The 20,775-nt window shown below is 57.5% G+C and overlaps 1 protein-coding gene across 1 annotated transcript in view; it reads right to left on the bottom strand.

Annotated features, from left to right (window-relative positions):
• Positions 1-20,775, bottom strand: part of DLGAP2 (DLG associated protein 2) — a 355,333-nt gene that overhangs the window by 101,047 nt on the left and 233,511 nt on the right. The window contains exons 4-5 of the mRNA XM_041737686.1: positions 8,727-9,796; positions 999-1,210 (exon numbers count right to left, since the gene is read on the bottom strand). Coding sequence (XP_041593620.1) covers positions 999-1,210; positions 8,727-9,796 — 1,282 coding nt within the window. The remainder of the gene's footprint in view (positions 1-998; positions 1,211-8,726; positions 9,797-20,775) is intronic.

Here is a 20,775-nt window from a genome sequence, read left to right as displayed (position 1 = left end):
GCCCAGTAAGATCCTGTGGCCAATGACACCCAGTATCTGCGTCCCACGGGCTAATGGAACTGGCTCAGTGGGCTCTGGGGGGAGATCACAGGGTTTTGCTGTCCCCGTGCGTGCCAGGCTGGGGGCAGGAGGTGGGGGGTGACTCCGAGATCAGTGCTCGGCCGGGGGCTCCATCCTCCCGCCACAGGCCACAGTGAACAACTAAGCCACTGTGGCCACGTGCCAAGAGGAGGATCTGAGCCCGGCGGTCACATGGGGTGGCAACGGGCGGGGTGCGGGTCGAGCCGTAGGGCTCCCGCAGGCGGCCGACCCGGGTGGCTCAGGTGTGCCCGGCGTGGGCTCGCCTCCAGGGGGTTCTTTCCAACCCACGTGGGGCAGTGCTGTGGACGGACTCTCCCTGCCTCGGGGTTTTCAGGTAACAGTTCCCCCTGGGCCGCCCTGGCAGGAGGACAGCGTGCGCGGATCGGCTCATCATCACCCCCACGGCTGGTGAGGCTTCCAGCCCACAGTCCACGAGGAGCAGGTGACCTGGGGGGGGAGCTTCTGTGCATTTTGCAAGCCGTAGGCAGCCCTAAACCTGGCGGTGTCCAAACGCCTGGAGGGAGCAGATACTCGCAGCAGCACGCGTGGAAGTCGTGTGTTCCCGTCGGGTTAATATTCTATTTCCCAACGTTTCCCTGCTTATACTTTGGACACCCACAAACTCTCTGTGGACGACACTGCAAAGCACACGCCACCGTCCTCAGGAACCATACCCCCCTCTGCCCTGCAGACAAAGCTCCTGCCCACCAGCGTCCTCACAAAGCTGTGCTCAAGGACACGTCCCTGTGATGACGTCACACGCACCCACCCCAATGTGCTGGTGGGCAAGCGGCCGGGCGAGGACCCGCAGACAGGACGGGGACACTGGCCAGGAGAGCGGCTCTGGGTGACGTGAGGTGGGAACCGCCCAAGCAGGACCTGTGCCTCGGCGGGGAGGATGGGGGGGGCGGCCTTACGTTTGGAGGTCGGCCAGGGGCCGGGGTCCAATGGGCTTGAGCAGGGGCTCCGGCCGCATGGCCGCCGTGGGGGACGTCTTGGGGCTGGAGTCGGACTCCGCGCTCTCCTCATCGCCCATGGCTTTGATGTAGCTCCCACTCCGCATCCTCCTGCAGGGGATCTCCTCGTCCTTGGCGCCCGTGGGATACCCTGCCCACTCGTCTTGAGGCACCTGGGGGAGAACAGACACATGCATGCGTCAGGCGTCCCCAAGATGCCCGGGGTCCTGGGGGGATGGGCGCCCTGAGCTTCCCAGAAGACACGCTCCCGGCGGCCAGGTGCCATTCCCAGCGTGTGCGTCCCGGGGATGCTTCCTGGCGCTGTCGTTCACATCCTAAAAGGACATTCACGTGTCATCGTGGTTTTCTCCCCGCTACTAAGCTGATGCATAAACATGGAAACGTGACAACATGCGAAGACGGCTGGAGGGTAAACGCACCTGTAACCTCGGCACAGGGGAAACCAAGCCGCCTGCATCTTAGATGGATTCCCTGCTGGTACAAAAGGAAATTAAAATTGTCCTTGAGAAGACGGAGAGCGGGGCGGGGGGGAGAGCTCTCCAGGATGGAGGATATGAAGAAGGCGAGAGCAGGGGCCAGGTGGGGGGACAGGACTGGGTCACTGGGCATCACCCCTGGGGCAGGAATGGAGCCGGTGAGGCTGGAGGTCCGTGATGCTGGCTGCACGGGGTCCCTGTGCTCAGTCAGCCCCAGGGTGGCCGGTCGGCACCTTGGTGTTCGGCCCCCACCACGGAAGCTGAGTTCCCTCCTCCACAAGCAGCAGAGGTCCGGCCTCCCTGGTCACCTGCCCAGTCTGCAAGTGACCCCCAGACCCAGGGCCACCACTCCTTAGCTCTGTGGGCCCCAGGGGTCTCTGGACCACCTTGACCCCTGCGGGTGAGGTCACATTTACAAGAGCAAAACACACAGGCCGCCGCTGGCGTGGAGAAGGCCCGCGGCATGGCCAGCGCGGGGGCACGGCCCCGGCCCCCCACCCCCGGCCCCCGGTCTGCACCCACAGCTGTGGGGAAGGAAGGGAGAGTCCCACCTGAGGAGGTGCTCAGAGTCGGCTCTTCTCTGTTGCAAAGGGTTACACCCCGCCTCCCCCGGAGCCCTCCATCCTCCTCCTTGCTCACGCCCGCTTGGAGAAGTGATGCTCTCCACGGAAAGCACCTTAAAACCCGTGGGCGCAGCGTCGCTCCGGCAGACACAGCTTCCCGTGGCGGCCAGGATGGGAGGCCGTGGGAGCGCGATCCGCTGAGGTTCCAGCGCAGCCATGGCGTGTGGCGAGGTGCGGGGTCTGGACGGTCTGCAGCCCCTGCGGCCCCGGGGGCGTGACTCCAGTGGGTCCAGTCCGCGTGCCCCTGAGTGGGTGCGGGTCCACAGGGAGCGGCTGGACGCGGCGGGAACGCGCGGCTCGGCTGACCCAGAGCCTGTGATGAGGGGTTGGTCTCGCCGAACGGAAGTGTCCAGGTGGCCACACGGGGTCAGGGGCACCCAGGCAGCCTCGCGGGCAGAGCACCCTACCCTGCGGCCTTTCCTCGCAGCTGGGCACCGTGTGCGAGTCTCCATGCGGGTGGAGACAGGATTGAGGACACGTCCACGGGGCGCAGTATGCGAAGACCACGGCCTGTGACGGCCTCGGGCCCCGTGGCGAGGCTCCCGGGAGGCCGTCCTCACACCGTCAGATTCGGTGCCAGGGACTGGTGAGGGGGGAACCTCCGAGCAGGTCATGCCACGCGGGCGGCTCGGCCCCACACTACAGTCACGCCGAAGAGTACGTGTGTGGCCACGGAGACGGGTTCACAGGGGAGGAAGCAACGTGGAAGCACCACCTGTGCTGCACGGTTTTGTACTTTAAACAGACGCCCGCAGGAGGCATGGAAACCAGCGGGTGGACGGGGTCATCACGGGAGCTGATCACGGGCTCCTCGGTCAGCGCTCTTCGTGCTTGCATTTCCTGAATTTTCCACCTGGGGCCTATCTCAGAGAAAGAAAATACTTATCTTTACTTTGAGAAAAATCAGGCCTCAGTGATGAGACTTTGCAGCGGAAGAGCAGCAAAATGAATTGTGACTTAATTAGGGCGAAAGACGCCCAGGCGGCGGGGAAAGCCAGAGGTCAGCAGAAGCTGTGGACAGAGAGGGGCGTGGGGGCGGCCCCTGGAGGCAGGCCTGGGGTTCTGACCCACTTGGGTTTGCCGCAGGCCTTCGGAGGAGGGGCTCTGGGGAGGGAGCCGGGAGGCTGGCGGCAGGGACGTGCCACAAGGACACATTCCTGCTGGCGGCTCCATAAAATTTCTGTGAATCAGAAGTACTTCCCTTAAAAAAAAAATGTTAAATTTGTTTTTTGTTTTCCAGCAGCTGGTGAATCAAGTAACCAGCGAGACCAGCTTGTACTTTCCTGTTTCTGACTTAAGCCAGTTCACAGCCTTTGACAGAAAAAATTTCAATTGGGCGTAAACCAGAGTGAAGAGCGGGTGAGGTCACTGGTTCCACAGCGTGTGCCTCCGGACGACCCCAGGACGGCAGAGCCACGCGGAGGCGCCGCCGTGCCCCGTCCATACACCTCCCTGGTGCATCACGGTGTCGAGAACCTGCAGCAGGTGTGCGAGGCCGGCCGATGCGAACGTCCAACCCGCTCAGTCCGTGGCTCCGTGTCTGCAGGGAGCAAGCACCCAGGTGACGTTCTCCGAACAGCAGCTACCGGCCTCTGCGGATCCGGTGAGGCGCTGGCTGCACGCGGTGGTCACCGGCTACCCCGATCGCCTACTTGCACGTCGTGAGCCGTGACGTCTGCAGTTTCTACTCTGACGCCCGTCCTGGTGCCTCCTGGGGTATGGACGGCAGCAAGGCAGCTGGGCCTCTGAGGCCTAGGGGAGGACACGGCTCTGGGGCGTCACAGACACGGGGCGCAGCTGCGGCCATCCCACACCCGGGCGGCGTTCCCGGCATCCCGGGGCCCGAGGGGCCGTTTTGCTCAGGACAGTGGGGCACAGTCCACCCAGCGAAGCCTCGGCCACTTCCGTGACCGTGCACGGGCTTCCCCGTCCAACACAGGCCTTGACTCTGTTTTGTATGTAACTCAAAGGGTGTGGGTGTGGGTGTGTGTGTCTGTGGTTTGCACAGATTTAACGCACGATGAATTTTTCAGGAATGTGAGTAACCACGTAAATCAAGGGAAGGGGGAATTTTGGTTTGACATCCTACCACGACTTCAGTGCCATCTCCAAGAATCCAGCAGGTGTGTGAACGCAGTAGTCTCATCCGTAGCCCAAACTGCGCCGAGTCTGCGGCCAGAAACCACCTTCCCAGCCCCTCGGGCTGCACACGTGGTCATGATCGAACTCACGTTCTCTGTTAAACGTCATGTTCTTTTTACTTCTGTTATATTAGAGGCCGGATACGTAGATACCTAGATGCTCCAAGCCCTGGGTGCAGGTGTACCGCACAGGTTCACCGTAGAAAAGTCCGGGGGCATGACGCGCCGTCGTTATCAGTGAGACGCTCGTTCCGATGAGTCCGGGAGCTGCTGTCAAGGACATGAGTCGAGGCGATCCCACGCGTGTGTCGCAAATGCAAGGAGCCCAGAGCGGGTGTGGTCAGGCTGCCGTGCCCACCTCCCAGGATGTGTGCAGATGCCCGCGGGAAGGCGCCCGCCGAGCCTGGAGACAGGGAGGGTGACGGGGGCAGGACACGTGCAGGGAGGGGTGCGAGGGCCTGCGGGGCTTGCTCCCCAGCCTGGAGGGCGCGGGCTTCTGAGGCTCCCGATCCCTCTGGGTCCAAGCTTCGTGCTCTGTGGCTGTGCCTGTGGTTCCTGCTGGGGGCCGGGGTTCTGCTCCCAGACATCTGGCAACACCCAGAGGCAGCTCTGAGTCCTCAGAACCAGGATGCTGCTGCCGGCGGCGCCCGGGTAGAGGCCGGGGATGCTGCTCAGCACCCCCATGTACGTGCCCCCCCACGCGGGAGAGGACCGCCCAGCGCAACCCCAGACGGGCCGACCCCGGTGCCCGGTGCCTCCTGCGGGCTGTGCGTCCTCCCGGGCACGGTGCCTGCGAAGCCACCACGTCGGCCCTGGGACCCAGGCTCCTCTGCGGACGTGCGACGCGCCTGCTTGTTTCTGTGTTTGGTTTCTCCCCTGTGAGCCGTTCGGGTGCCAAGCTCAGACCGGAGCGGCTCTCGCTTCCCGCCCGGCGGCAGGTGGACACATGATGGAGCAGAAGCGTGGCTGGGCCGGGAGTCGGGGGCCCGCGGCCGGGCTGGGGTCGCACCCCCTCGGTGCTGGGCGAGCACCCCGGCACCGCCTGCAGACCGGCAATCCCCGGGAAACGGTCCCCACATGCGGGGAGACGGTCTCTCCTTTGCATCCGAGGAACCTGATGCCGGGGCCTGCTCACGGTCGCAGTGGCCCTGGATTTCCTACCGTGGACACTCACGGTGACCGTGTGTCACGGGGTCGTCCTGAACTGTACACTTGGGTGAAACAGATATTCACTCACCCAGAATCAGGAGTTTATATGGTGATTTACGATTTTCACGGTGCCTTTATTACGGTTTCTCGAATGGAACTGCAAACTCACATCCACAGGCTCAGCCCAGGCTGGGAAATACTTGAAATCCCAATATCCTTCCACAAAAAATGCAGCCCGAGGTGCAGACTGGCGAGTGTGGGCAAAACAAGTGGGAAGATGGGGTGTGGACACTGTGGGCTGCCCCGGGGACGGGGTCGCCCCTGTACACGTGCCCCCTGTGCCACGGGGCTCCCACCTCAGTCGCGGGGAGCACACGGCAGGGCCCTGCCTGCTGGGGCCCCTTAGATGCTCCGTACAGAAGTGATAGACACACTCTCTTTGGTGAAAGGCAGAGGCCAGACTCCACCGCGTGCAGAGGGCTTTAGGGCGCTTCCCAGTGAGAGGCGGCGCCCGGCTGGGCCCCACAACCCACTCCCGTCTCCCCACCCATCAGCACGGAAGAGCTTCCTACATCAGCCCCCAAAGGAGATGCTGCCTTGGAGACAGCGGCAGACACGAAGCTGCGATAAAACCGCAAGCCTCCCACTGCGAGGCTGCTGGTTCTCCAGGACGGTCCTGCGGGTGGAGACCACACACCGGGGGCAAGCAGAAGACCGGGAAGGCGGGGGGGGGCGGGGGGTGCTGGGACCCGCGGGGCGGCAGGGATAGGGCGCTCAGGGTCACGGAGCCACGCTCCCGCCAGTGAGGCGGGTGCACCTGCCGCGTCTGCCCCCCCACCATGAGCCCTTCCTGAGGCCCCTGCTCCCCGAGCGCAGGACCCCTCAGCCTTCAGCCAGCGAGATGCTCATTAAAAGTGTGACCTTGGGTGCTTTGCCCACGGAGGGAGAAGATAGGAAAGCAGGAGCCATTTCGGGGAATAAAATACACCCTATTTCCTTGCAGCGCCGTGTGCCGTCTGCTCTGACCTAAACAGTCCGATGCCTCCCTCGGACGCGAGCGCTGCACTGTGCCCGCCGAAGCCCCGTGCCCGCCGAGGGTGAGGGGACAAGCAGCTCGGATCCACGTCTGTCTAGTTTTTGGTGAGCAGGGAAGTGAAGAGAGCTTGGACGCATTTATCCCTCCCTTCTTGTCTTTTAAACCTTATTCTTTGGGATCTGCAGCTCATCCCCATCTTGTGGCTGTGACATCAAATCCGGGTTTGTGAAAGCGTCATGTTTCAGGAGACTTGGTGCAGTCAGCACAGGACGACGGCGCGCAGGCTGGACAGGACGTCCCAGGACCACAGGACACCCGCCTGGGGAGACGGGAGCGTGGCTTGTGAGGTCACAGCCAGGGACGCTCCCCTGAGCACCCTCGGCAAGAGCAGAGGACGTCGGGACAGGAAGGCAGGTGCAGGGCCGCCTCCCCGCTCACCTCCGCCTTCCCCGTGTGCGCCTGCCCGCTGACCAGCGCCTGCTCGCCACCCTTCGCCTCTGCATCAGGACGGAGCAGCCCCGCTCTGGGACTCACACGTTGCCCTTTGCCGTGCGCGGCGTCGACTGTGCCGGGGAGACTCTGGAGCGGGGGGCTGACGTTCGTCCAGGGAGCCGAGTGGGATGGACGGACACACAGCACGGGGGCCGGAGGGCCGCCTCGCCTGCACCGCGAAAGCAGTGCAGACACGACCAGACTGCGGGACACGACTCTCGCGAAACTGGTTCCTCCGCGAGCAAACATCACACATGCACAAAACCCAAGGAAAGAGAGAAAAGAGGAGGAGCCCAGGGGCTTTTAAGAGGCAGAGGCACCCGTTTCCACGTAGGCGCCTTTTCTGGGTCCAGGTCCAAGCAAACTGTTAAAAAAAAAAAATCATGAGAAAGTCGAACATTGACGGAATCCGTGAAACCACTCCAGGATTAGGATTACTTCTCAGCGTCTGCCGAAGGTGCTGCAGGGACATTTCAAAGCCCTGGTGTCCAGGGCGGGTCCCCAGACATAAACACGGACGTGCGTACCTGGGACGCTGGATTTCCCCCCAAGTGAGACGCGTGGCAGGTGCGCAGTTCGGAGGGGACAAGACCCCCCAGGAGCTGAGTGTTCCTGACCTGGGTGATGAGTGTCGGGGGGTCCCTGGCACACTCTTGCCCTCGGAGGGGTCAGTATCTTCACGATTACAACGAACCAAGAGCAGTGGTTGGAGGACAGAGAAGGGCAGGTGTGGTCCAGGGGAGAAGCGCAGGAGATGCTCCAGGGCGCAGGGTGCGGGAGGGCGTGGGGCAGGGACCGTCCTGGGAGGGGCGCGGGTTCTGCAGGCAGGTCCCCGGGCCGGGGCTGCATGGGGGGAGCCGCGTGGAGCAGCGTCCCAGCAGGAACAGAGCAGCAGGATGGTCTGCTCTCCAGGAGGACCTGAGTGACCCCGAGCCGCATGCCCGTTCCTGCAGGATTAGGACTTGCCATCGGCCAGCAAAGTCGTCTCTCCCACTGCTGTAAAATAATACTCCCCCCCGCGACCACGGCGTCCCCGTGATAAATGTGCCTGCAAAGGCCATTTGGTTAGCATTTCCCCTCTGGACAGTGCGCCGGGATGGCCCCTGGGGCTCAGCGACCGCCCGCCTGCTGGAGAGGGTCACGGCTGTCGTCGGGCCCTGCATGGATCCCCAGGACTGGGCGGCTGGGGGAAGCGTCCTTCAAGGCTTCCACACATACGAGGGATGGGAAGTGGAGCAAACTGCACACATGGGGAAGAAAACCTGGACGCGTGTGCGCTTGGCCGACAGCCCTGTGGGCTCACAGAGTAGCGAGAGGTCCTCACAGGAGGCGGCGTCTCCCCGGGGAGCTCGGGGCGTGTGGCGGGCAGCAGGCTGCGGGCGACGGGAGGGCATCGCACAGAGCCCACGCCCGCCATCCACACTGCTTCCTGCCTTCTGCCCTGGCGGAGTCGCAGAGCCCCCCCCCCCCAGAGGGCAGGTGCCCCCTCCACAGCCACACGCACTGTTTACGCGACCTCAGATCTGGGCTTAGAGCCTCCCCTCCCCGGTATGTCTGAGCGGTCCCCCGGGCCGCGGCCACCCCCGGCCCCGTGGCTGCGCCCCAGCCCCCAGCCCCCAGCCCCTCCAGGAAGAGCCGTGGCAGGGCCATGGATGACGGCGGGAGCAGGGGGTGCTCAGAGGCCCTCGGGGGGCCAGACAGCGTGTGGCCAGCCCCGTGGGGAAGTGGCAGCCCAGCCCGAGACCGCTTACCTGCAGGTAGTGGCACGGCCTCAAGGACGGCTTGACCTCCTGGCGGACCAGCGGCTTGTCTAAGTTGAGGGAGCTCTTGCGGTAGGCCTCCTTCGCCTGGCTCACGGTGAGCGTGGACCAGGAGCTCCGCTTCATGTACTTGGTGTCGGGCGTCATGGTCAAGCCCTCGCAGGCCGAGCACTTGACGTCACTATTGCTCTTGGACGTCTTCAGGGACAGATCCCCGAAGGGGCCCGGGAGCACCTCGGGGTAGCAGTGGGAGACGTGGTCCACGTGGTGCCTGTTGGCCACGCTGGACGTGCGGCAGGTGCTGTCACTGTCCAGGTTGTCGTCGGAGCTCCACCAGCTGCTCGTGCCCGCTCTGTGCTTGCTCTCTGGCTTCCGCTCCTTGCTTTTACTCCGTTTGCCGTGTTTAGAGTGGTGGCCGTGGTGGTGGTCCTCCACCCGACCGTCGCCCTTGGTCCCATTGACGTTGCTCTTGGAAGAGCCCTCCAGGGAGTGGGACTTGGTGAAGAGTTTTTGGACGGAGTGGACGAGGTGCCGTATCCTGCCCGGGCTCTCGCTGCGCTGCTCGGCGGCCGTGGAGGTCCTCTGGTACTGCAGCGTGTGGAACCCGTCCCGGTGCAGGGGCAGCTGCTTCTCAAACTGGTCCAGGAGGTTGGCCGGGATGCGGTTGACCCGGGTGCTGGCATGAGACACGGCGCAGTCGTCTCTCGTGTCGTAGTGGGAGCTGTAGTGCATCCTGGGGAAGGTGCTACTGGACATGTGGTCGCCCAGCACCACGGGCATCATCATGCACTCGGAGTGGACGGAGCTCCCGGGGGAGCAGCGGTGGTGGTCCATGGGGCAGCTCTCCACAGGGCTGAGCAGGTAGGGCTGCCTCGCCTCCTGCCCATGATGCAGGTGCTCGTGCGAGTGCTCGCAGTCTTCCGGGGCCGCCAAGCCGCAGGTGTGACCCGAACACAGCTGCGCCTGCGCCCGGCCCCCGGGCAACCCCTTCATGTTCCTAGGAGCGGGGGAGTATCTGCCTTCGCTGATGTGCTGCGTCGGGGACCATGAGTACTGCTGGTCTGTTGAGAGAGCACAGAACGCCACGTGAGCTGGTGCGGATGCCAACCAGACCCCACCTCTGCGGACGCCCCACGCGGGAATATTTAACCAGCAGTCAGGGTCGTTTCCGGGCACAGGGACCCAGTAATCATCATACGTACAAATACGCCCCACACGACGGCTCACAGTATGAGGCCGTTAGGAAGCGTGGACGGTGACACTCGCGCACGTTGCTCTTCGACTATAAATACCTGATGTCCAGCAGATTCATCACCGCTGGACGGCAAGGCTCCGTGGTATGGGACTGACACGGAATTTGGGGGGAAACGACTTACAATTCAGTCGGGTTAGAGTATCACGGTTCGGCGTAAGGAGCTTACAAGGAACATCTCCGGTGCTCGGAGCGACGTCCCTCCGTAAGCTGACGGGCTACGTGGGAGGCTTTAGGGCATTAACCCGGGGGTCTGCCGCCGCCCCCGTGCCCGCCCGCAGGGGTGAGAAGACGTGGTTTCCCGAGGCCACCCTCCGTGTCAAAACCAGGACAAAACCAGGGTGTCCCGACCTTTCGTTACCAATAGTTGGTTTTGAACTGTAAGAAACACAGGTTCGATTACATGAGGTGCACGACCGTGTCGCTCTCGCCCGGGCGCCGGGGATCCTGTCAGGGAGGTGGCTGAGCGTGACACCCGGACACGGGCTCACAACAGCGCGGGCCCCAGTCCTGCCCGCACGTGCCATGTGACTCCAGGGGCGGTCGGACGGGCCAGCCACACTCCTCGAGCTCCTGTTTGCTCTGCATGTGCCAGGGGGAGACCAGACCCCAGCAAAGCCACCCGCAGGCCTCCAGGGGGTCACACCTGCAGGTCTTCCTCACTGTCTGTGCTGCTATTAGGCACCTGTCATCCCTTTACACGGTCTTGGGTCAGCATTTGCCAAGTTCTGGGTTTATTAAACCCAAGTGATTGGGCTCCAGGATTCCTTACAGAAGCCTCCGGCTTCACCCCTACGTCCTGCTGACCTCATGTTTCTAGTTCGGACCCAGTTCAGAGCTTGCTTCTCAAGGTCGCCAAACAGATGCGGGGGACAGAGACTCCATTCCAGTACGACACACGCGTGTGCGTATCTGGTAGGTAACGTACGTGTCACACAGTTGGGAGTTAGAGATTCTGAGACTCTATATAGTAACACGCATATGTATGTATGACGAGTGCGTACGTGTATAACGTGTGAGGTACGTGGACGATATGCATACGACCTGCACGGGAAATACCAGCCCTGCTGTTGATAATGTGCATAAACAATGAATCTGCCCTATAGAACGTGTGTACGGTGTACACGCTACGTGATGTATGCAAGAGATACAGACTCTGCTACAGTATTTAACACGCCCGTGTAGCATGCGTGTGAGATGCACGTGCCCACATGTGATATACACTGATAGCATAGAATGTGCACATTATCTAGGCAGGAAATATAGACGCTGATATAGACGACGTGTCCGTCGTTGGGGAGGTGTGTGACGTGCAGGTAACACCTGCAGGAAGCACAGCCTCTCCCGCAGTAGTGAGGTGCCTCTGGAGCACGTAGAGATAGGGCATAGGTCCCTGTGATGCGCACATACACCGATAATATGCTTATAATATACGCAGAACACAGACGTGGAAGCTGACTCCCATAGGAAACAGGTAGGACCACGACAATGAGCACCCAGGAAAGAGCCCAGCGAGGTCTCAGGGCCCCGGCGCGCTCGTCTGGCTGGAGGCGCACAGACCACACTCTGTTCCTGGAGAATGGAGGCCAGCTCGCTCCCCGCTGCACCGGGGCTGCGTCCCTCTCCAGAGTCCACACCACCTTCCCACAAGGACCCCTGAGTCTGCTGAGTCAGGACACTGGACCCTGGGTGGCCAAGCACCCTCCCCTCACTGTCCTGGAAGGGCTGGCAGGTGCTGGGGAGCACCGAGGCAGACCTGCTGGCGCTGCGCCTGGCTATGCCCTCCTGGGCCCTGCATTTGCTCCCACCTACTCTGCCCACGGCCCTGCATTCCAGACCCCTGCCCTGGCTCAGACCCTGTGTCTGCGCCTACGTCAGCTGTCATAGCCACAGCAGCCACATTCCTCCCCACCTTCCCACTTCCCGCACACACACCGCAGCCAGGTCCTCCCTGCTCCGAGGCCCGCCAGCTTACTGCTGAGCCCGCATCCCTCAGCCTGTGTCCACGGCTGTCCCCGGGAAGGCTAGCTCGGTGATGACTGCGTGCCAGCCTGGAGCACACGTGGGAAACCACGTGCTGACGGTGGGCCGGCCAGGCCCTGCCTCCAGCCCCTGCTTCACACATCCCCTGAAGCATGCTGCTTTAACCAAGTGGAACCACCCCTCTTCCCAATAATTGCTCTGTGGCTCCTTCCCAGGCGACATTTGCTCGGCAAGACCCCACTGTGCATCGCCCCCTGGCTGGGGTTCCAGGCAGGCTGCAGGGGAGACTTCCATGAGGCCTGTGTGTGGCACCTGCTCCTGTGCTGCCCCCCCGCCACCCGACTACTGGCTCCCTCCCTCCGTTCAGGCCTGTTCACCAGCCCACCCACCTGCCTTCCATCCCCAGGAGCGCTTCTTGCTCTTCACTGACATGCCCGCAGCTGAGGGGTGCCACCTGGGGGGTGGGGTCAGGGACAGCCAGACCTCAGAGAGCCACCCACCCTGGCTGCCCACACCGGACTCCAAACCCACACCCGGGCTATTGTGGGAAGCAGGAAGGAAACCTAAGAGATCCCAGATTATTTCTGACCAACCCCCTTGCTGATCCACGTGAGGAAACATCATCTCCTGCCAAACGTCTGCCAAATGACCAGCCCATGACATGGGTTCAAAAGGCCCCCATTGCAGGCTCCGGGCAGCCACCTGTCTAGGCCAGCGCACGTGTGGATGTGTCCTACAATGTCACGGATCCCTCAGGTGTTAGGAGCAAGCACCCCCCCCCCTCCGGGACCAAGGCACATTGAGCGCAGGTGGCAGCGTCTCTTACGAAGGGCCTCAAGAGATACCTCCTGCATGTCCTCACGATGAACAGCCTCCACTGCGGGGGCCCCCCGTCTCCAAAGCGAGCCTGACTTGGCCAGTGCGAGCGGCTCCACTGTCTCGCGGGAGTGGCTACCCCATGAGAGCTCCGTGGCGCCTTCCTTTCTCCTGAGCGAATTACGACTGGAGCACTTTAATGTATTAGGAGGGGATATTTTAGATTATATTATATTTTAATATAATTAAAAGCAAGTTTTCAAAGGAAATTCAATATTCAGCTGATAAATAGCAAAACTATGTGCAGTAATCTAGACTTTACAGCAGCATAAAGTTGTCATCCTATTATCTTTTGCTTTATTTTTCCATTAACATGTAATTTAATACAATTCTAATCTTCCTCCATATTAAAAAGCGAGACCATTATTGCTCTACTCACGTATCCTATTTCTGCCTAATGTTTAGCCTAGAAGCTACATTATGAATGTGGCTACATAAAAGAACAGTACAAAAGATAAAAGTTTAGCTGAAATGAATTAAACTTGATTATGCAACGTGTCAGGAGCACGGTCTCATTTCTACCCCACGGGACTGAGTGCCCTGCATGGAAACTGATCCACCGTCTCTGAAAAATAATATCATGAATAACAGCAAACAAGAAAATAAGGGACTGTAAATAATGGCAATTCTAAAATGTGTAATAGGGACTTGGACTGCAGGGTCATTTTTTTAAGTCTACAGAAAAGAGAACAAATACTTAGGGGCTTGCAGTTTCCATGGAAAGCATCTTAGCGCCCTAATTTCCACTACTCACTACACCGTTTTTGTTTTCAAGGGAAATAGCTCTAATCCTCATTATCCACTAACTGTCTCCCCAAATTCAAACTAGAACGCAAAGGTGTGTTTCACTCTTGGATTTCAGGAGACTGTTGGCAGCCTCAGTCTTACAAGTATGTTTTGAGGGTGGGCACGAAAACTTCATCTATGCTAACGTGTCTGGAGCAGCCTGTGTGTGCAGGTGCTGTGCGCGGGGAGGTGGTGCTGGTCCGCACGCTGCGGGGGACGCCCAGGCTGGAAGGGCATGGGGAAGGTCACCGAGGTTGTACGCGCACAGACCCGCACATGCACGCACGCAGCCTCAGAGCTGCAGACCCAAGTACGCAGCCGACACCACCTGCTGCCCCTGGGGGACGAGGGGGTGTGGGGCCCCATGGGGTCTTTCTCATTAAACATCACTGGTGCTTGCACACCAAGCCCTCGCCTGAGCCAACCAGGCTGGGCACACGCTGTGGCAACGGGCTTAGGCCCCAGTTCTTGGGAAGATGTGGAATTGCACCTGCACCCCGGCACAGGAGGGAGAGATGGTGTAGGCACAGGTGCCATGTCCTCACCCCTGCAGCAGGCACCCTGAGGTCCTGCCCCAATGAGGACACTAGCAGTGTCTCCCTCAGCCAGAAGCTCATCTACCCCAGGTTAACCCCGTCTGCATTTTCTTTTTTAAATTTTAAATTTTTAGAATTTATTTTAGTTTTTGAACATCCTTGTTTTACTTTTTCTAAAAATATGTTTAAAATAGGGGCACCTGAGTGGCTCAGCTGGTTAAGCATCTGCCTTCAGCTCCGGTCATGATCTCGGGGTCCTGGGATCGAGCTCCAGGTCAGGCTTCCTGCTCAGGGGAAGTCTGCTTCTCCCTCTGCATCTCATCCTGCTCATGTTCTCTCTTTCATTCTCTCAAATAAATAAATAAATAAATAAATAAATAAATAAATAAATATAAAATCTTTAAAAGAATAAATTTATTTAAAATCAATTATTTAACATACAATGTATTATTAGTGTCAGGGGCAGAGGTCAATGATCCATCAATTGCATGTAACACCCCATGCTAATCCCGTCATGACCCCTCCTTCATGCCCGTCCCCCAGTGACCCCCTCTCCTCACCCCTCCCCTCCAGCGACCCTCAGTTTGTTCCCTAGAGCTCAGCATCTTTCATGGTTGGTCTCCCCCTCGTACTTCATCTTATCTTATTCTGCGCTTTCATCTGAGTATCTGCCCAGTGGGGCAGATCCTTTGCGTCCTTGTCATTGCCCTGTGGTCCACCTTTAAAAGAAAATCCTCACTAAAGGTAGAAGCTAAAAGTAAAAAGCAAACTAGACAAGGCAACACCTAACAGCACAGAATTCACAAGTGGGCTGTGGAGCTGCCTCCTGGAAAAGATGCATTCTGCTATGCTGTGTCTTCCCCACCCTGGTCAAACCCCAAGGGCTCTTCTGCCCCATGGGGCATCGGGGGAGCCCCTGCTCTGTCCCTGGAGTTGCCGTGGTTCCTTTCTCTGCTGCCTTTATCCATCGCACACCCACGCAGCCCCTGACCTGCCCTTCCTGCTACCCCTGAGGGGCACCTGTTCAGCCTCTGGCTCTTCTAAGCCCTCATGTGCATCGTCCCATCTGCATCCTGTTGGGACCTCACAACACGTGCATAGTCCAGTGAATGTGATGAGAAGTAGCCATGTGAACCTCCTCCTGTATTTACTGGTGAAGCTGTGACAGGTGTGCCCCATCATGGGTCACCCCATCTGATGCCCCATCCACAAAAAGTTTCCTCAAAAATTTAACAAAAGGCTACAAGATGTGTATGCTGACCACCACAAAACATGATGGGAGGAGTCGGTGATGCTCTGGACAAAGAGACGGGTGCCCCTTATTCATGGACTGAGGACTTAGTGTGGTTAGGGGAGAAACACTCCCCAAAATGCTCTGCAGACTCCACACAACCCCTATCAAGTCGCGCTGGCTGCTTTGTAGAAATTAAAAGCTGATCATAACATGTATACAGATAAAAAAATAAAACGAAGTGTGTTTTAGAGGTGGAAGGAGACGGTGAAGCTTAGAGCAGACATAAATGACAATGATGAAGGGAATCAATGGAAGCAAAAGTTGGTTCTTTGAAAAGATTAGTAGGGACGCCTGGGTGGCTCAGAGGTTGGGCGTCTGCCTTCGGCTCAGGGCGTGATCCTGGAGACCTGGGGTCGAGTCCTGCATCAGGTTCCCTGCAGGGAGCCTGCTTCTCCCTCTGCCTGTGTCTCTCATGAATAAATAAATAAAATCTTGAAAAACAAAAGAAAAGATCAATAAAATTGGCAAACCTCTGACTGGACCAAAAAGAAAAAAAAAGAACATTCAAATGACTACAATCAGAAGTTAAAGTGGGGGAATCACCACTGAGGACATAACATAAAAAGAATTATGATACTATGACAACTGTAGACAAGATAAAATGGAGGAATTCATGGAAACACAAAAATTATTTCCAGAAGAAACAGAAAATCTGATCAGACCAATAACAATAAGGAGGCTGAATCAGGAATCAAAAACTTCCCAACATAGAAAAGCCCAGGACCAGATGGCTTCACAGGTGAGTTCTGACAGACATTTAAAGAAAAATGAATGCCAATCCTTCTCAAACTCCTCCAAAAGTTGAAGACGTGCGAACACTTCCTTGCTCATTACTATGACGCCAGCATAGCCTGATACAGAAGCCAGATGAAGACATTATGAGAAAAGAAAATTATAGACCGATACCCTTTATAAATATGGGTGCAAAAATCCTCAACAAAATACCAGCGAACCTAATCCAGTAGCATATTACAAGAATTATACACCATGGCCAAGTGGGATTAATCCTGGGAATGCAAAGATGGTTCAACATATAAAAATTAATATATCTCAACAGACTAAAAGGACAAAGGGCAAAAACATATGACCAACTCAGAGGATGCAGAAAAGGCACTTGACAAACCAAATAGAGGGGATCCCTGGGTGGCTCAGCAGTTTAGCGCCGCCTTCGGCCCAGGGTCTGATCCTGGAGACCCGGGATCGAGTCCCACGTCGGGCTCCCTGCATGGAGCCTGCTTCTCCCTCTGCCTGTGTCTCTGCCTCTCTCTCTGTGTGTGTCTCTCTCTCTCTCATGAATAAATAAATAAAATCTTAAAAAAAATCTCAAATACCCTTTCATGATAAGAACAGTCAGAAAACTGGGAATACAAGGGAATTTCTTCAGCATAATAAAAGCATTTATAAAACACTCACACACACACTCACACACACACAAAACCCAGCTACCATCACACTCAGCAGTGGAAGACTGAAAGCCTTTCCTCTGAGCACAGCCCAAGACAAGGCTGCCTACTTTTGCTGGGGCTCTTTAACACTTACCTGCAAGTTCTAACCAGAGCAATTCGATAAGAAAAAGAAATAAAGTACATTCAAATTAGAAAAGAAGTATCTATCTCTATTTTCATTTTTAAAAAGACTTTATTTATTCATTCATGACAGAGAGAGAGGCAGAGACACAGGCAGAGGGAGAAGCAGGCTCCATGCAGGGAGCCCGACGCGGGACTCGATCCCAGGTCTCCAGGATCACGCCCTGGGCCAAAGGCGGCACTAAACTGCCAAGCCACCGGGGCTGCCCTATCTCTATTTTCAAATGGCACATTCCTATATAGAGAAAATCCCAGGGAATGCACAAGACTATTTGAGCTAACAAACAAATTCAGGGAAGTTGCAGGTTACAACTCATCAGCTGTGTCTCTATATCTCAGCAATGCACAACCAAAAAATGAACTAGGAAAAGCAATTCTATTTACAATAATATCTAAAGGAAAACATAAGTAGGATTATTTTTAACAGAGAAAGTGAAAGATTTTTACCCCTGAAAACTAGAAAACACTGTGAAAGAAATTAAAGACATAGATAAATGGAAAGAGATCCTATGCTCATGGACAGAGGACTTATTATTTTTAAGGTTTCAATATTACCCAAAGTTACCTCTAGACTCAGCAAGTGCCTATCAAAACTCCTTCTGCCTTTTTTTTGCAAAAGTGGAAAAAACCAGTCCTCAAATTTATATGGCAGTGCAATGAGTTCCCAATAGCGAAAACAATTTGTGAAAGAAGAACAAAGCTGGAAGATGCTAAAGTCCTGTTCCAAAACTTCATATGAAGCTTTAGTGATGAAAACAGTGTGGCACTATGACCGGGATATGCCTACAGGCTGGTGGAATGGAGTTGGGGGTCGGACGTAAACTCATACACCAATGGCCAGTTCACTTCCAACAAGAGGGCCAATACCACGAAAGAATAGTGTCTCTTACAAATGGTACTGGGATAACCAGATATCCACGTGCAAAAAAATGCAGTTGTACCCCTACCTTTACTATATGCAAAGATGAACTCAAAGGATGCAAAGAGCTAAAAAGTAAGAGATACCAGTATAAAAGCATTTGAAGAGAACATGTGCATATTCCTTTGTTAATGTGAATTAGAAGTGGCTTTTAGGTACACCAGCAGAAGTACGGGGAAAAAGAGAGGTAAATGGGTTACCTACAGTTAAAAACTTCTGTGCATTTAGGCATACCACCAAGAAAGTGAGAAAGCAACCCACAGAATGGGGAAAGTTTCTTGTAAATATGTATCTGATGAGGAAATTATATCTGGAATATATAAAGAACACTTCACAACCCACTTGTTAAAGAGAAGAAAATAATCAGAATAAATATGGGCCAAGGAGCTGAACAGGCATTTCCCCAAAGAAGACACACAAATGGCCAATAAGTTTGTGAAAAGATGCTCCGCATCTCCAGCCATCGGGGAAATGCAGCTGGACCCACAGTGAGACACGGCTTCCTACGCACCAGGACGTCTGTACCCAAGGCGGGTGTGACTGTGGGTGCGCGTGCGGGAAGGCGAGCCTCAGACACTGCTGGGCCTGACGTGAAACGGTGCAGCTGCTTTGGAAAACAGTCTGGGAGATCCTCCCAACATTAAACAGCTACCTCCGACCCAGGGATGCCACCCCGAGGTACACACCCGAGAGACACTGAAGCATACGTCCACCCGGAAACTGGGACACGCGTGTTCTTAGCAGCGTTATTCACAAGAGCCCCAACGCACAAGCAAGCCAATGTCTACCACGCAGGAGTGGACACACAGGAGGGCGTCACGTGCATTCAGTGCAACGTTACTGGAGAGCAAAAACCAAGGACCTGAACATGGCGCACTAGGCTGGACCTTCCAAACACCGGGGAGCGAGAGGAGCCAGTCACCCAGGACCCCACGTTCTATGACCCCATTTATGGGGAGGGGCCAGTGTAGGCAAAGCCTTGGGGTTAGACAGCAGGTGTCGACGGTCAGGGGCTAGGGGTCACCAGGGTCACTGCCAAGGTGGGCGTAGTGCTGCGATGGGTGCATGCACCTGCAATACGCTGAGAACCCCTGAACTGTACGTGCTGACCGGTGACTTGTATGGTTTGGGCATCACACCCCCATAAAGTTCAAACAAATGCCTCGGCACCGATGCCGGAAGGAGACGGGAACAGAAACACAGACTTGAACACGTTCAAATGTTATTTAAAGAAATGTCCCTCGTGTGTTGTACAAAGCCAAAGGCCTATGTAGTACAACTTAGGGGAGCAGGGAGCTTGCTGGTTTGCTTCTCAACGTCCCCTGCCTCTGGCTCCACGTATGTGGTCGACACTGTCAGGCTCAGAGCGGACGTGGGGCTGAAGGCAGAGGTCCTGGGGACACTGGCATGTGTCATCGCTCGTCCCTCGTCCCCCATTGTTGTTCGAGGTTCCTGGATGTGACGGTGTAATCAGATTTCTCTTCCGTGGGTCTGTCTTATGGGTCTGTGACTCGCTGGCTGTACATTCTTACAAAATGAGCTACGTCAGTCCCCGAATTAACGTCCAGCCGCCTGATGACGCTAGTTCATGTCGTGCAGCTGACGGTGACAGCGAGGGGGCTGCGGGACAGGCGGGCAGGCGCCCACTGACATGACCCCACACTGCCCAGGAGCTCAGCACTCCCCACACACGGAGGCCCTGCCTTTGTCTACCCCAGAGGCAAAGGTCTCAACAGACGGGCTCCACACCAGCGTCCCTGGGAGGCACCGCACGGGCCAACTCCTGGGCGCCGTCCAGACGCTGTGTCCGTTGTGGCTCAAGGTCCGTGAGCACCTTGGGGGCCTCGGTTGTCCATCTGTCCTGGGGGCACCGCGCTGCCCTCTCGGCCCTCCCTTGCCTCCGAGGGCCTCTGCTGCCAGGAGAGGCCCCTCCACTCCCCTGACGTCCTACCTAGTGTCTGGCAGCCCAGTGAAGGCGTCAGTGGGTTCAATGGGACAAACGGGGTGGGGGGGAGCTGCTCGTGGGTCCCGCCGGGCGTTGGGCGCTGCTCATGTCGTCCGGCAAGTCCGGGCGGGATGGCTCAGGTGTCCCCGCACCCGGCCGCCCTCTGAAGGGAAGCTCCGTGGAAAGTCCTCGCCACTTCCAACCTGTGAAGCACTGAGCCTCGTTCGCTTCAATCCGCTCTGCCGTCGGGCTTCCTGCCGCGTCTCTGTGCTTTTCTTCTTTAGAAGTTCTTTCAAAAACTTCTACTGCTATGAAATTGTGGCCCCAGCAGATGAAACCCACCACAGTCGTGGGGTTCACGCCACTTTCAAAGGCAGGACTGTGTGATCCACAAACAGTTCCAAGTCCTCGTAGTTCTCACTCCCGAAGGCACAGCGGGGGATGGAGGCGCGGACACCGACCTGGCTCCGTGGCTGCAGACGCTCCTGGGTCCGCGGAGGGGGTGGGAGGCTGCTCTGCCCCAGCGGCAGCGGCCTGTGGGACACCACAGGGTTAGCACAGCCCCGTCCTGCTTCCTCCCCGAAGTGCACTCCCGGGTGGCGGGTCTGCGTTCCCAGCCCGCCTCGAGCTGCCACTAAACCCCAAGCCCTGCCGCTCCCCACTCCACACACCACACGATGCACCTGCTGGGCGGCCCCAGGAGTGCAGGCCGTGAGACCACGAGGATGAGCGGAGGGGCCACAGCCAGCCGGCAGTGACAGGTGCAGTGACAGGTGCCGAGGAGTCAGGCGGGCGGTGCTGGGGGATGGGGGCCCATGATGCGGGTCGCAGGGGAGGACTGGGCTGGGGCAGTACTGGGCACA

The sequence above is a fragment of the Vulpes lagopus genome, chromosome 22 (assembly GCF_018345385.1).
Source record: "Vulpes lagopus strain Blue_001 chromosome 22, ASM1834538v1, whole genome shotgun sequence".
Taxonomy (NCBI): domain Eukaryota; kingdom Metazoa; phylum Chordata; class Mammalia; order Carnivora; family Canidae; genus Vulpes; species Vulpes lagopus.
The sequence above is the reverse complement of the archived record's forward strand: the minus strand, read 5'-3'. Positions and strand labels throughout refer to the sequence as shown.